We start from the raw sequence: 17109 nt of genomic DNA on the forward strand, positions 1-17109 counted from the left end.
TATCATATTCTTCAGTTCTTGTCATAATGCCATAATCTTTATCTGTGTGCAATATTCCAACGTATGACGTGCACGTGGCGTTTGCCGTGGTGCGGATAACTAACTCGTCAAAGTGACGAGTTTCATGTCTAGTTTATTTATTTTTGTTTTAGGCCGATAGCAATACCCACCCCAGGGCGGGTTTTAAAATTTTAAAGTAGTAGGCCTACATAACACCCTACGCCAGTAGGCCTACCTCCCCATTCTCACCAACTCCCACCCATCTTCAAAAACACCCCACCCCTCTTCAATAACACCCCATACTCTTTTAAAAAAACAAATTCTTCCCAGTACAAATTCAATTCAACTTCAGCTTCAAATTGAGAGGGTATACATAGCTACGATAGGCCTATGGTTTAAGTATAGGTGGTAAACTGTGTAAATAAATAGGTGTCATATTGGCTGATAATTAAACTATCTAATTTTGAAACTGCGGCCCCCTAGCCTTCTTTCTCCTCTCACCATCCAAGCCACAATCAACAAACCTAACTCCTCCCCTGGACTGTTCAAATGTAGTAACTTTTCCTATTACAATTCCATTCCAATCCTAATATAGACTACAGTACGCCAGTATTTCCGCTCCTCCCTCCTCCCTCCCAACACACCCCAGATTCTGGGTGATTTAAGAAGATTCCAGTAAAAATTATGTTAGCCATCACTCCCACCCAACCCATAATCCCTCAGTGGCAGTTTTCAAAAGTAGTTTAAAACACTCCCTAAAGTTTCGGTCATGGTGATAGGCCTACATCCTCACCGCAATCTCACAATTGTCTGTTAATTGTTTTAATGGCATTTTTGTTTGTTTAGTGTTAGGCCTACTACTATTGTATTGCTTTTCCTTGTGTGTGCTGCACATTAAATGTTAATGTTTTAATGTTTGATATTTTTAGTATCTACATACAACATGCTTTTTTTATACCGAAATATATATAAATAGGGCCTGCCTACTACCGATGATAAGAAAGTGATGAAATTGTATCAAAATGCTTGGTAAGTTGTAGACTAAATGTCAATCAGGGGAATGACGTGAGGGGAGGGTGGGGGTATATCATATTTCAAGTCTATTCGAGGGGAGCGTTTTATTCTAGGCGGGGCGTTTGTTCGAATAAGTATAGGCCTAACGGTTTAATTTTCTTGCGACTCAAAACAAAACGCCCGTGTATGCCTACTAGTGACCAATACATAATGACAACATGTGCGAGTTCAGTGTACAATACAATTTTGACAATAAACATGAACATTATTATACAGTTGAAAAAATTCGGAATAAAATTAAGAATTAGAAATAAAATAAAATGTGAAATGTAAAGATGTAGGCCTATTAAGAGATCTATGTAGACGATCATTGTTATTAGGATACGACCCGATTCCCGACAGATTGAATCTTGGCCGTAATCAGCCCACAATGAAACCTTTGGCTTTTAAAATGAATAAACTCTGGGTCTTATTATTTTATTTTATTGTCTTTCTTTTGAGGTATTTATGATTGACAAAAATCGTAAATACATTTTTTGCACCAGGCCCACCACACTACGTCACTTCGTAGAGTAGCCATCAATATGCCTTATTGTAATATTGCAATATGGTACAGTAGTAGTATACAGTAGTAAAATACATAATTCTGTAACGATTAAATTTAATATGCATTTGTCATCATGATGGTGGGTAGAAGAGGTTTAGAAATGCGTGCTTAATACTTTATTTTAATAGTTTTTTAAACATCTGGTCATGTGTCAAATAATTACGCCCCCAATATCAACAATAAATCAATCTGAACTTTGGTATCTGGCCGGCCGGCGGCGGCATGCTGACAGCAGAGACGTTTCGCGACGACGACACACAGAGCACACAGTGTACCATACATAGCAGAAAAAAGGGTAAAAAAGTCATGGCAAAATCAGTATTTTCTAACGTACAGGCAGGACTACCAATTGCAGTCTTTCAATTGACTATCGATTATAAAGCAGACACAAGTCCATTGAAAGTGAATCTTGGTGTTGGGGGTAAGTTATAAGCTAGCTACTACTAGGCCTAGCTAGTAGTAGTAGGGGAGATCCGTAGTTAGGGCGGGGGTTAGGGCGCCTACTACTACTAGCTAGCTAGCTAGGCCTACTAGAGGCCAGGCTAGTTTTAGGCCTTGGCCATAGGCCTAGGCTACTTTACCACTCTACATACTGGGTCACACAGGCTACACTTTCTCTGGTTGGCACTAACTAACAGTCAGTAGACCTAGGAGGTTAAGCCTCCTCTTAAGTCTTTTTGACATTGTTTGTCCCCATGAAAAAATGGTTTAGGCTAGGCTAAGGCTAACTTGCTAGGCCCAGCCTGCAGGCCAGCCATCTGCGTAATTAAAAGCTGAACCATCTAAATTTCTAAATGTTCCCATGATGATCCATTTTTATTTACATTCTTTACTTATAGACTTATTTATAGAAATGGATATAGGCTATTACGATATTTAATGAATCTCTTTTTTAGCATATAGAACGGATGATGGTGTTCCATGGGTGTTACCAGTGGTTAGACAGGTTGAAGAGCAGATGGCCGCTGATAGATCCCTTGATCATGAGTACTTACCCATTTCTGGCCTACAGGATTTTACATCAGGAGCAGTTAGGATGATTTTGGGAGATGACAGTCCAGCCATTGTACAAAACCGGGTTAGTTCATTGTTGCAAAATTGAAATATGATGTGTTGAACATGAATACAATTTATAAAAGATTAAATATGTACTACTGTATTGTCCCACCAAACATGAAAAATAAATATCAATAAAAGAGTCTTTGAATAGGCCATTTTGCAGTTTTGATAAAGTTAATCACTAACGTAAAAAAAAAAAAATGTTTTCACTTGTCCAATTTTCGGTCAAAGTTAATAACTATCAGGCCTGTAACTATATGTGACATTAAAATGACATTTTTAAAAAAAATGTAAAAATTAAATATCTTAACTTGTTTTTGTTTTATTGCAGGCTTTAGGTTTTCAAGCACTTAGTGGAACAGGAGCAATTAGGCTTGGTGCTGACTTTATACATAAACATCTTAATGGCAATGTTGCATATGTCCCTGTTCCAACTTGGCGTAAGTATCATGAATTATCTCACAAGTCATTAATTATTTTATAAGGCATAATTATATTAGGATCAAATAGGTCTCCTCTTCTGCCCTATTTAGTTACTCGCCAATTTTTAGTGAAATCAACCATTTACCATTTTCCCTTTTCACAAACCTGATAATAGAGCTATCAAACGTATACTTATATTAACCCATACATCACTGGTAAACCATTAGATTTTCTATAGATTATTAATGTTCTGGTTATTGATGTGATGTATGTATGTTTACTAAAGTTTAAAAGTTTAAATTAAAAAAGTAACAAGAATTATTGATTAATAAAATAAACATAAAATATGACGGTACAGCCTGGTAGTAATATATTATCACAATATGATTGTCATATTTAACTATGAAAACTGCTGGTTGGAGATATTCATTGATTTGCATAATAGTCTAGTAAATGTTTGGTTGAATCTAGAAAAACAGAATTTCTTTCGACAGACAATTGGAACTCATCAAGGCTAATTTCCAACAATTCCATATCTTGTAGAGATGTTCCATTAATTAATCAAAATCCTACACACGATCTAAAGCTAATTTAAATGCCTTTTTTATCTAAATTAGTACATATATCTCTTCAGAAATGTACTTCCATTGCGAAAAACCAGTAATAACATTCAAATCACCGCTAAAGTACAAAATAGGTGGCGCTGTTGTATTTCAAAAGCAATAGTATAAAACAAAATATTTTCCAAACGAGAAAAGGTTTTTTTTTTTCGTACACGAAAAAAAGTACAATTAAACAATCATTTAATAGTGCGTACTATTGCACACCATGTGACCCACATTCGTCCAATCAATTTATGACAGGAATTTATTTAGGTGTTATATAATAACCCTTATATACCATCACTGGTAAACCATTTAATTTTTTATAGATGTATGCAATTTACTATAATGTTGTGGTTATTGCGCAAAAGTTATGTTTACTATAAATTAAAAAAGTGACAACAAATATTGATATAATATTAATAATATAAATTAATTGTCATATTTTAGTACTACTATGAAAACTGCTGGTTGGAGATATTCATAGTAAAAGTATGGTTTAACCTAGAAACAATTATTGCAACAAAAATGTTTTTGTTTAGTCAGGTTGATATGAAATTAATTTAGTGGAGCATGTAGCTTGGTGCTTAACGGGCTTCCCTTCCAATCCCATCCCAGGGTCCAGTGTTCAATCCTGACCTAGTGCCTTGACTCTTTCAACTCCACTCCCTAAGCCTTAAATGAGACTTAATTTTTATAAGCCCGATAAATTATAAAATAGTTTATCCATCCTGTAATTGGCGAGTTTGTGCTCGCTGTTGGATGCGTATTCAATAAAATCTAAAGTTTGCCAAAATTGGACATTGGGAAGTGGGTTTGGTTAGCATAAATAAAGAGATACAAATAATATAATATTACATTAATGTTAATAACATTAATAAAAAAAAATTAATAATAATACTTATTTTATAATTATACTAAAAAACCAGTAAGGTTTTTTTTTCATACAAATTTTTGTATTTTATTTTTAAAAATACAAAATTAACAAATCATCTGACTGACCAGAACAAACTCTCATGTGTGTTTAGAAAACAGTATTTAATGAAATAATTTAATCTCTTCTACAGCCAATCACTATGGTATCTTCCAAAAAGCTGTACAATACAAAGAGGTGCGGACATACAGATACTGGAGAGCAGAGAGTAGAGATCTTGATTTTGAAGGCATGGCTGAGGACATTAAGGTAAGACACTCAAGCAATGTACTCCGTTAAATGTCATATAGTAGGTACATTATCTATCAATCTAATTCACACATGATCGAAACTCATGCACGTTTTCCAATTACGTTTAATTGACACGTTTGAAACACACGCGAGACCATCGTTTACATGAGCTAGTACACTGTGTCAAACGTGTAATAATTACAGAATCAAACACAATCGTAGAGAATTTACTGTTTTCTGGATGATAGACAACAAAAAATAAAAAGGTAAAAATGATTAGTGGATTCTAAGTCAATTTTAACACATCAATAATGTACAGTAATGGGTGCAATTTATAGAAAAAATTATTTTACACGATCAATAAAGGGAACTGTGTAAAAGGAGTTTAAACAGAAGAACTGTATATTAAGGGATACAGAATAATAAATAGGTGTTCTACATATGATAGCGTTTATACTCAGTCGATACATCAGTTTTTATAAAGAAGAATTTGACTTAATGCTCAAAAGTTCTATACACAAAAAAACCGGAAATTATCACAATTATAAGCATGATCTGGCTATTAAATGGGGTAAGAATTTGGATTGGGGAATTTTACTAAAAGTGTTACAGTATATAACAAGATATATGTATGTTACTGTAGATGTTCTACATCAGACAGCATTTAGGATTCAGTCAATACAGCAATAATAATTGGGGCGATTTATATACAAGAATTTTACAAGATCTGGAAGGGGACTATTACTGCACATGATCTGTAGTGTAAAGGAAATGAAGCTAAATTATAATTTGAAAACTAACTTTTATTCAAATTCAAATTATTCAAATATTCTTTATTCATCCTCAATCATGAAAATATACAACAACAATATATGAGAACATAAAAAAGATGAAAAGGAAACACATAAAAACTCAAAAGAGCTTGATTAGTTGTGTCCCCCTACGTCCCTAACTAGCCTAAAAAACTAAAACATAAATAATAAAAAGCTAAATCCTGCAACAAGTATTATTTTAAAAATTATTTGTAAAATGATAATAAATGTTCTTTAAACAATGATTTAAATATATATATTGATTTGGTACTTTGTAGTTCGTAATTCAAGTCATTCCACAATTTGGGTCCCACACATGACACAGTAAAACTAGTAGAAGTACGATTACGTTTTCTGAGTCTCATTTTGTCCTTAGATCTTGTATTATAATTATGGTAAGAACCATTTTTAATAAAGAGCGATGAAAAACGCACGTCCTGATTAGTAGTAACATTATACATGAAAAGCCCAATTTGGTACTTATTGATATCCGCAATTTTAAGAAGTTTATAAAATTTATAGAAACATTCAGTCATAAACTTTGACCATGTTATAGCTCGTAATGGCTGCCCTTTTCTGGAGTTTAAATAACTCATCTAGATAACTTGGAAATGTGCTACACCATATTATGTTGCAATAATTTAATACTGGTTCAATGAGTGATTTGTATATTGTCCAGAGAGCATAGGTTGGTTAAAAATGTCTTACTTTATATAGTATGCCTACATATCGAGATATTTTCCTAGCTGTAACATTGATGTGATTCTTATATGTGAGAAATTCATCAATATGTACTCCAAGGAATTTAGTCGATTTAACTCTATCTATTCTTTTATTGTTGACATAAATATTTACATTCTCTAAATTACTTGGGTTTTAACATATTAAGAATCTAAATTTATAAACCTGTACAAATATTTTCATGATTCATTGTACACAACAACAGAGAACATAGGCCATGATCTTTGTTGGCTTAACTTCATACTTGTTTTTAAAACAATTCCCACAGTCATAATTCTTTATTTCTTAGAATTATTATGAAGTAAAACACAAAGAAATCCAGTGATTGCTTTAAGTTGGTGGTTGACATGATTGCTTATAACAATCGAATATCCTCTTGTAGATTAGAAGGGCCCAACTGTGGAAATTCTAACGGTCTTGGGAGACCTTATATTCAGATAAGGAATCTATTCTATAAAAATAAATATACATAATATTTTTATGTTTAAAAAGAGGATTTGAAAACAAGACATTGTTCTCAAAATTATCTGTTAATAAATAATTTGGAATGCCTTTCCGTTTGGTATGCAATTCTAATTTCAATACAGTATAGAACCTCTTTTAAGGGGACACCTTCAGGCCTAACTACAGTAGAACCATTGTGAAACAAACAAGAGGATATACAGTAAGTGTTAAAAATACAGCCAACCCCTATTAACCAATGAGGGCGCTCATCAAAATGATACCACATCTACTGAACCTTACTATCTAGTTCAATAGATAAAGATAAGGGGTTTTCATTATGCATTATGTTCAGTAGAAACTGCAATAGAGCCCCCTCCTTTGGGATACCTCGAGTCTATATTAATGTTTCTGAATGCTTTACACATGTAGCAGTAGGTCACTCACTCTCCTGGAATTCATGTGGTTTTCCATACTTAACTAATGTAGACTATAGACCTGGGCTGTAACCACTAAAGGTGTCAACTCCTAATAATTAATTGCCTTATTCTATGGAATTGGTAATAACTTACTAATGATTACTTGGGTGTGATCTTAATGGATATACCAGCTCTTGGGAGGGGACAAGGAGGGTCACTGAACTGATAAGTCATCTCACTGGGCTACTCCTTAAATAGTCATGTATATTCTGTAATTAACACTTTTTAGATTAACACAATTTGGAAATAACTTGAACTGATAGCTACAACTTTGATCACTCTCTGTGTACCTGTATATAGTGTAAATAAAGTACCATTGAGAGAATTTAACAACAGTCTGTGTCATTTATATAAAGAGTGCTACACACGCAAAAATGATCCATAAAATATCCAAAAAGGGAAGAAAAGCACAGGAACAATTTACTCCGCTCAGTTCTCCAGCACATTGAAGGTCCCATATAAGAGCTTGCCAGAACAGTATTCACAGGAGCTCAAGGGAAGAAAAGCACAGGAACAATTTACACCGCTCAGTTCTCCAGCACATTGAAGGTCCCATATAAGAGCTTGCCAGAACAGTATTCACAGGAGCTCAAGGGAAGAAAAGCACAGGAACAATTTACACCGCTCAGTTCTCCAGCACATTGAAGGTCCCATATAAGAGCTTGCCAGAACAGTATTCACAGGAGCTCAAGGGAAGAAAAGCACAGGAACAATTTACACCGCTCAGTTCTCCAGCACATTGAAGGTCCCATATAAGAGCTTGCCAGAACAGTATTCACAGGAGCTCAAGGGAAGAAAAGCACAGGAACAATTTACACCGCTCAGTTCTCCAGCACATTGAAGGTCCCATATAAGAGCTTGCCAGAACAGTATTCACAGGAGCTCAAGGGAAGAAAAGCACAGGAACAATTTACACCGCTCAGTTCTCCAGCACATTGAAGCTCCCATATAAGAGCTTGCCAGAACAGTATTCACAGGAGCTCAAGGGAAAAAAAGCACAGGAACAATTTACACCGCTCAGTTCTCCAGCACATTGAAGCTCCCATATAAGAGCTTGCCAGAACAGTATTCACAGGAGCTCAAGGGAAAAAAAGCACAGGAACAATTTACACCGCTCAGTTCTCCAGCACATTGAAGGTCCCATATAAGAGCTTGCCAGAACAGTATTCACAGGAGCTCAAGGGAAAAAAAGCACAGGAACAATTTACACCGCTCAGTTCTCCAGCACATTGAAGGTCCCATATAAGAGCTTGCCAGAACAGTATTCACAGGAGCTCAAGGGAAGAAAAGCACAGGAACAATTTACACCGCTCAGTTCTCCAGCACATTGAAGGTCCCATATAAGAGCTTGCCAGAACAGTATTCACAGGAGCTCAAGGGAAGAAAAGCACAGGAACAATTTACACCGCTCAGTTCTCCAGCACATTGAAGGTCCCATATAAGAGCTTGCCAGAACAGTATTCACAGGAGCTCAAGGGAAGAAAAGCACAGGAACAATTTACACCGCTCAGTTCTCCAGCACATTGAAGGTCCCATATAAGAGCTTGCCAGAACAGTATTCACAGGAGCTCAAGGGAAGAAAAGCACAGGAACAATTTACACCGCTCAGTTCTCCAGCACATTGAAGCTCCCATATAAGAGCTTGCCAGAACAGTATTCACAGGAGCTCAAGGGAAAAAAAGCACAGGAACAATTTACACCGCTCAGTTCTCCAGCACATTGAAGCTCCCATATAAGAGCTTGCCAGAACAGTATTCACAGGAGCTCAAGGGAAAAAAAGCACAGGAACAATTTACACCGCTCAGTTCTCCAGCACATTGAAGGTCCCATATAAGAGCTTGCCAGAACAGTATTCACAGGAGCTCAAGGGAAAAAAAGCACAGGAACAATTTACACCGCTCAGTTCTCCAGCACATTGAAGGTCCCATATAAGAGCTTGCCAGAACAGTATTCACAGGAGCTCAAGGGAAGAAAAGCACAGGAACAATTTACACCGCTCAGTTCTCCAGCACATTGAAGGTCCCATATTAGAGCTTGCCAGAACAGTATTCACAGGAGCTCAAGGGAAAAAAAGCACAGGAACAATTTACACCGCTCAGTTCTCCAGCACATTGAAGGTCCCATATAAGAGCTTGCCAGAACAGTATTCACAGGAGCTCAAGGGAAGAAAAGCACAGGAACAATTTACACCGCTCAGTTCTCCAGCACATTGAAGGTCCCATATTAGAGCTTGCCAGAACAGTATTCACAGGAGCTCAAGGGAAAAAAAGCACAGGAACAATTTACACCGCTCAGTTCTCCAGCACATTGAAGGTCCCATATAAGAGCTTGCCAGAACAGTATTCACAGGAGCTCAAGGGAAGAAAAGCACAGGAACAATTTACACCGCTCAGTTCTCCAGCACATTGAAGGTCCCATATAAGAGCTTGCCAGAACAGTATTCACAGGAGCTCGAGTGAAAAAAGCATCACTGTCTGTTGTATCCTACCTGCTTAAGACTTTTTTAAAAAGTAAAAAATATCGATTGATGTTGCCTCTTTAATAGCTTGTGGCAGATCATTACAAAGACGTGCAGATAAAAAGATAAATGATCTGTTGCCATAGAAGACAGTGGCCGGTTTTGAAACAAGTTAATTTTGCCCAGATGATCTTAATGACCTAAGAGCACCATATAGAGCTCATCAATGTATTATTTTATTTTATTTTATTCAGTCAAAACCAACAGCGATAAATACCGCCACTAACAGGTTTTAAACTGCAGTTAAGTTAAAGTCTTGTAAATAGTCATCACAATCTCAGCTGTTTAAAAGTGGTTCTCTTTGTGTCTTTGACATTTTAGGCAGCCCCTGAAGGTGCTGTAATTATACTGCATGCATGTGCGCATAATCCAACCGGTGTTGACCTTACCACAGATCAATGGAAAAAGATTGCAGAAATAGTACAGGTAAGTTTATTAGGATAAGGTATGCTTCTTGCTAATTGTCTGCACGTTACAAACAGTATGTCTCTCTTTTCTGCTGTGTAAAATATTAGCTGATGATCATATGAAAAGGATTATATGAAACAGCCTGTTTATACTACCAGCAGACTCTGTACCCATCTAATATATTTATATGGATTTATTAAATTATAGTGTTTGGAAAGTTTATATATATTTTGTACTATTCTATACATGACAAATTCCGTTTCGTATGCTAGCAGGGCTACCCACACCTTGTATCTGGTGAAAAGTACAAACAGACCTGACACAGTATAAATGGTTATCCTGTGTAGTTGTACTGTAGGATGAAAACTTTTTTTGATTTTCTTTGTTTATATAGGATAAATGTATGTTTATCTACTTACCCTAGTGTAAACATGCATTATTTATTGTATTGTAAAGGGCACTTGGACAGCATCATACGCTGAGGCCCGGTAAAACATTTTAACTCGTCGGTGCAGTCTGAGTTACATCCCGACAAGTTGTCTTGAAATAGCATCAGGCCTACTTAGATCATCGTAAGAACTTTAAAATGTTAAATTTTCTGCTGAGGAAACAGCTTTTTGGCCCCCGTCGTGCGACCCTGTCTGAGATGGCCTTATTAAAACGAACAATTACATTTTTTCAGGAGCGAAAATTGTTGCCGTTTTTTGACTGTGCATACATAGGCTTTGCAACTGGTGATGTTGAAAAAGACAGCTGGGCCGTCCGTTATTTTGTCAGCAAAGGAATAGAATTCTTTGCTGCTCAATCATTCTCTAAGAGTTTCGGTTTATACAGTAAGTTAGCTGGACCTCAACTATAAAACGATCTCCCTGTTTCAAATAAATCTTTCTGTATCTTTAATTACTTAAAAAAAATATGTAAAATGTTAGCCATTTAAAACAACTTAACTTTTGTTATGCTCAATATTTTATCTCTTTTTTTTTTAACCTACAGTATTTTAGAGTATTTCTTTTTATGTATTATGCATATTTTTATTGTCAAGGCCATCATAAGGCAAGCCTTTGCTTCTAGTGCGTAAGGCCAGTAAAAGCCAGCTCAACTTGTTTTACAGTAAAAGCCAGCTCACCTTGTTTTACAGTAAAAGCCAGCTCAACTTGTTTTACAGTAAAAGCCAGCTCAACTTGTTTTACAGTAAAAGTCAGCTCAACTTGTTTTACAGTAAAAGCCAGCTCAACTTGTTTTACAGTAAAAGTCAGCTCAACTTGTTTTACAGTAAAAGCCAGCTCAACTTGTTTTACAGTAAAAGCCAGCTCAACTTGTTTTTTTCTGACAAAAGGCTAATTTACACAGACGAGCTGTAACAGTAATACAAATATAGAGTATACACTTACGGTTTAAAAAGGGTGGTTTCTAGGCTGAGTCTTTTAAACCCCTTATCATGTCAATGTTTATCAAGTCTGTTTAAAAAAAAAATAGAATTGGTGCGCTGACCACTGTAGTTGGAAGAGCATTCCAATGAATGATTGTTCTTTGAGAAAAAGGTTCTTCCTTATGACCATTTACACACAACGCTGATCGGACGGGCGGTTTCCGCTCTTGTTAGATCAGATTCTATGTGGGACAAGCTACGCGGTTTTCTGCTTACCGTTACCACTCGTCTGTGTAAATTTACTTTTATGATTCAGATGATTTTACTGCCTAAACTAAATTGTTTGACTAATTGTCTTTATTCAGATGAGCGAGTGGGAAACTTAACGGTTGTGATGAATAATGCAGATTACAAAAACAGAATAAAATCTCAAATGGAACTGATCGCCAGGGCAATGTGGTCAAATCCACCCAATCATGGAGCTAGAATCGTTGCCACTGTTTTAAATAATCCAGCATTGTACAAACAATGGTGAGTTTTTTTGTACTTTAAAATTCACTGATTTGCAAAATAAACGATAGTGATTAAGGGTCTTGTGTTCAAATGGGTTTTGTACATCATAGGTTTAAACAAATAACTTATAACACAAGAATCTCCTGTTCGTCCGAAGCGCGTAACAATTTCGAAAGGCATTGTGGGATAGAATAGAGCTATGGGTGGCGCCATTGTAAGCCATGGAGTAGGGCGCCCGCATCAAATTATAAAGTCAAAATCATAGAGGGGATCTGCTAATGCTCTAGGGGGGGATAGAGTAATTGACTGAGGAGTAGGGCGCCCGCATCAAATTAGAAAGTCAAAATCATAGAGGGGATCTGCTAATACTCTAGGGGGTGGGGAGGTAGAGTAATTGACTTCCTAGTTTGGAGGGGGCGCTGCTCCATGCTGTGAAATGGCGTCGCCCAGTTTGACCTTTTAACCCTGTACTTCCGATACTGTGTTTTGAATGCAAATTGAAGAACAGGAGATTCTTGTGTTATAAGTTCTTTGACGATAGTGATTAAGGGTGTGTTCAAATGGGTTTTGTACATCATAGGTTTAAACTAGAAACAGATTTAGGAAGCTACAATTATGACGATTACGATACTAAAGTAATGCAGCAACGATTTTTACCTCCAACTGATCAAAATTCTCGTGGATACTGGGTTTTCACACCAGTTTGTAATAAAAGCATAAGTAATCGAGTCTGCTACAATGTTTACTGTGCTGGTTATATAATGACCTTGCATTACACCATAGATGTGAACATATTGCAAAGGTGTAGGCTGGTTGTGGTCTGCGGAGATGCGAAAATTGTAAATGTGAAACCCCCACCCCATTGGGACTGACCTAAGAAAATTTTGAAAAATTTAGCTTCTAGGTTTCGGAAATGAAATTTGTACATTGAAATATGAAACAAAAAATATAAGAATCTTGAATAGCTTAGCTCCACCATCTAAGAAATTTGAAAAATAGAGCTGTTAGGTCGCCGGGAATGACACTTAATATAAATTGAAAAAACATTTCTCTAGGACCAGCCATACCATGGTTGGGGCTAAGCTAAGACAATTTTGAAAACTAGAGGTGCTGGTCCTCATAAATTGACTTATACTAGGAAAATGTCAGGTCTAGGCCCAAAAAATGGGCCTTTTTGTGGACCTTCTATATAATGTAAAGCCTTGGCTTGATTTCGAGATGAGCTTCTTTTCAAGATTACTTTTGCAAAAAAAATTAGTAGATTTAAGTAGTCGTAAATAGAAATAGCTCTATTTTTAGTAGCCCTAACAGTTTTTAAGTAGACCTTTTTATCTTATCTCGCCTACAAGGATTTTAACTCAATGAGTCAACGATGGAATGACTACTTCCCAGCTATATAAAATAGATAGTTGATTAACAGTTACTGGCTATTATCAGTTTGTTTATGTCTATTGATAGGTTATTGGTAGCCCTAGTATAGCTATTATAAGTAGACAGTTGATAGATATGATACTCATAGATTTCTAATAGCTATCTGGTAGTCCATCTGGTAGTTTATTAACAGTTACTGGCTATTATCAGTTTGTTTATGTCTATTAATAGGTTGCTGGTAGCCCATTGTATAGCTATTGTAAGTAGACAATAGATAGATGTATACAACTGTGTTACTCACAGATTAAAAATAGTGAAAAATCTATCTAATACTATTAGTGGGGATTTTGAATTATGCTAATGAGGTAAAACCTAGTAGGACCTATAGATCTAAAATATGCCTAAAATCTACTTATTAGTAGGTACCTTAATAGGTAATAGAGCTATATCTATTAAGGCAATAACTATAAGGCTTAATAGATATAGAGCTATATCTACTAAGGCAATAACTATAAGGCTTAATAGATATAGAGCTATATCTATTAAGGCGATAACTATAAGGCTTAATAGATATAGAGCTATATCTACTAAGACTTTTTGTTATGGGCTACGTTTTACAGTAGTTTGTTTATCTTTTCTTTCTATAGGCAAGGTCATATTAAAGAGATGTCATCAAGAGTGTTTTCAATGAGAGAAATGTTGTATCAGCATTTAAAATCTTTGGGAACTCCAGGCACATGGAATCACATCGTAGATCAGATTGGAATGTTCACATTCACAGGTTTAGGACGTAAGTGTATTTTAATGAATTTGGAAACTTACTTTGGAAAACCTCTATTTATGGGTCACCATCGATCGTCGCTTGTATCCTTAGGCAAGACACTTTACTTATGTTTGCCTAACATGGAAATATGTATATAATTGAATATAATATGTAATAATGTATACAGTGCTTAAATGTACAATATTAGACACTTTATAAATCCAGGATATTACTATTATTATTAATTGTAAAAATAAAGGAAGATGAAAAGCTAGACGCTAGATATGAAATATACCATAATTTATACAATTAATATTTATCTGTGCATGCATCATATTATTCCGTTCTCACTGAGACTACAATTGGTCCATTTAACATTAAGTCCAAAGCAAAGTTTATGATGTTATTTTGAAACTTTTCAACAATAATTTTTTTAATCTACACTAGCATAGCAAACTAGTTTTTTGACAAAAAAAGTGTGATCTGCCCAAATATGGCAGTGATATACCCAAATATGGAAGTGATATGACATCCATACATGGGCACATCAAAATTTGTTACACAAATAAAATTTGATAGTGTAGACAGAGCTTTAGCTTCATAATGCCAGCTACCTTGAGTTTTAATGTTATTACATTAACGATGATATTTGTATTATTTCCTTGACAGCTAAACAAGTCCAAGGTCTTCGTAATCGTCATCATATTTACTGTCTGAGCACCGGCCGCATCAACATGTGTGCTCTCACAACTAAAAATGTTGAACATGTTGCCAAAGCTATTCATGATGTTGTAACAACGATTACAGAAGATTAATGTAAGGTTGTAGTTGAATAATGCTAAGCATTAAAAAATTAGACTGCTAAAACAAAGCTATAAATAGAATTATTGTTATATTAACAAATTATTATATATTCCTGAACAAGTATGATTTCTAATGTTGTTTTCATTTAATACAACTGTTTTTTTACATCAGTATTTTAATTGTTTTTATTTTAAAGTTATGATCTATTAAAATTTCAAAATATATGAGTGAGGAATCCTCAATAAATATCGAAAGCAGGAGGCGGTGGGGTGGTATAATTCTTCTCCTTCCCCCCCCCCCCCTCCCCCTCTTTTTTTTTTTTCACCTAGATCAACCACTGCACTTGAGATTTGAACCAATATCATAGAATCTCAGTTGGGACTGTATTATAGGTATGACTTATATATATCAGTATGACCTATATGTGTATGATCTATATGTGTATGACTTATATATGAGTATGACCTATATATGAGTATGATCTATGTATATGGGTATGATCTAAATATGAGTATGACTTATATGAGTATAACCTATATAAGAGTATTACTTAATATGAGTATGACCTATATATGAGTATGGTCTATATATGCATATTTATATACATATGACCTATATATAAATATGACCTATATGTAAGTATGACCTATATGGGTATGGGATCTTCTACATACCTGTATATGAGTACAACTTATATATGAATGTTTTGACCATTACCTGCAGTATTGTGTGGATTATTACAAATATTTGGTTTTTAAGAACTTTACTTATTTCGGTAATTTATGTTTTATTGAGTATCAAATGGATTTACAATGTGGAGTTTGAGAAGTTAGTGCAATTTAGATTCAAATTGTAATAATGTATTATAAAATTATATCTTCATAACTATTAATCAATCAGGTAATAATACTAAATAATGAATTTTAAAATATGGTTTAATATGACATCAATAATAATAATATTACAATTACCGTATTTATTTGAATAAAAGCATACTTTAAATAAACGCCTCCTTCGAAATCCCCCGTATTCCACATAGAACAACAATTTTGTTAGAATTTTTAATGTATTTTATCACAAAAAAAATAAACGCCTCCCTCGAATAAATTCCCCTCTCAAAACCTTCCTGAAATAAATGCCCCTGGCCGTTTATTTGAATAAGTACGGTATCTCAAAATAAACCATTGAAATTAGATTTAAATTTCAGGTAACTTGTTTGAATGGCAAACTTTTATTAAATATGGTATAAATTGATGTGCATAAATGGAATGAAACCCATAATTGTGTGCTACTAATGAAATAGTATTAAAGTAACTTTACTAAATGTTTGAGAAGACAAATCTATTCATAAACATAACTAACCGTTGGTGTTGAAAAAAACATATTACTGGAGCTCTGATGAGCACCAGTGGCGTAACATAGATACCTGAGGCCCCTGGTTTAAGTGGCTTTCCAACGCTGGAGGCCTCGAGAATTTTTAGCCTTTTTCGACCTATTTTAATGCCTGGTTTTTCCTCTGGGCACTGCTCAGGGGCCCCATAAGCTCCAAGGCCCCTGGTTTAGCTAGTGAGCGAATCATAGCCGTTACTTTACTGATGAGCACATCTTCTTGTTATCAAACTATTCAATGTGTTGATTTGATTAAGTTTGAAGATGGTAACCGTTTCATTATACTTGAAGTATAAATTGTATAAATCCATAGGACGTAACCAAAGATTAGTTATAATAATATAATAATCTAATTTCAACGTGGAAAATAACGTGTAATTCATCTACTGTGCTATTGTCTATTCATTGACATTGATGATATTGTATTATGAACACATTACTATTAATTGTATAGACAATGTAATTTACATTTATTGAGATATTTATTCTATTGCTAGTAGTTTGTTAAATGAGTTTGAAGTGAACAAATAGTGTCTATGACATGGCTTGTGTTGTTTTTTCCTCGAGAAATTGTTCTTCCTTGTGCCAATTGATTGAATAAAAAATTATTTCCATTACAATTTGTTTTGTT

General features: G+C 35.0%; 1 protein-coding gene across 1 annotated transcript; it reads left to right on the forward strand.

Moving 5' to 3' along the window:
• The first annotated feature begins 1726 nt into the window (after positions 1 to 1726).
• Positions 1727 to 17098, forward strand: LOC140046848 (aspartate aminotransferase, cytoplasmic-like). Its single transcript, XM_072091568.1, has 9 exons — positions 1727 to 2042; positions 2518 to 2699; positions 3012 to 3120; positions 4773 to 4888; positions 10183 to 10287; positions 10952 to 11102; positions 12004 to 12169; positions 14170 to 14312; positions 14955 to 17098. The coding sequence occupies exons 1-9, from the start codon at positions 1844 to 1846 to the stop codon at positions 15098 to 15100; spliced, it is 1317 nt and encodes a 438-aa protein (XP_071947669.1). The 5' UTR covers positions 1727 to 1843; the 3' UTR covers positions 15101 to 17098.
• The last annotated feature ends 11 nt before the right edge of the window (positions 17099 to 17109 follow it).

This window comes from Antedon mediterranea, chromosome 4 (assembly GCF_964355755.1).
Source record: "Antedon mediterranea chromosome 4, ecAntMedi1.1, whole genome shotgun sequence".
NCBI classification, from domain to species: Eukaryota; Metazoa; Echinodermata; class Crinoidea; order Comatulida; family Antedonidae; genus Antedon; species Antedon mediterranea.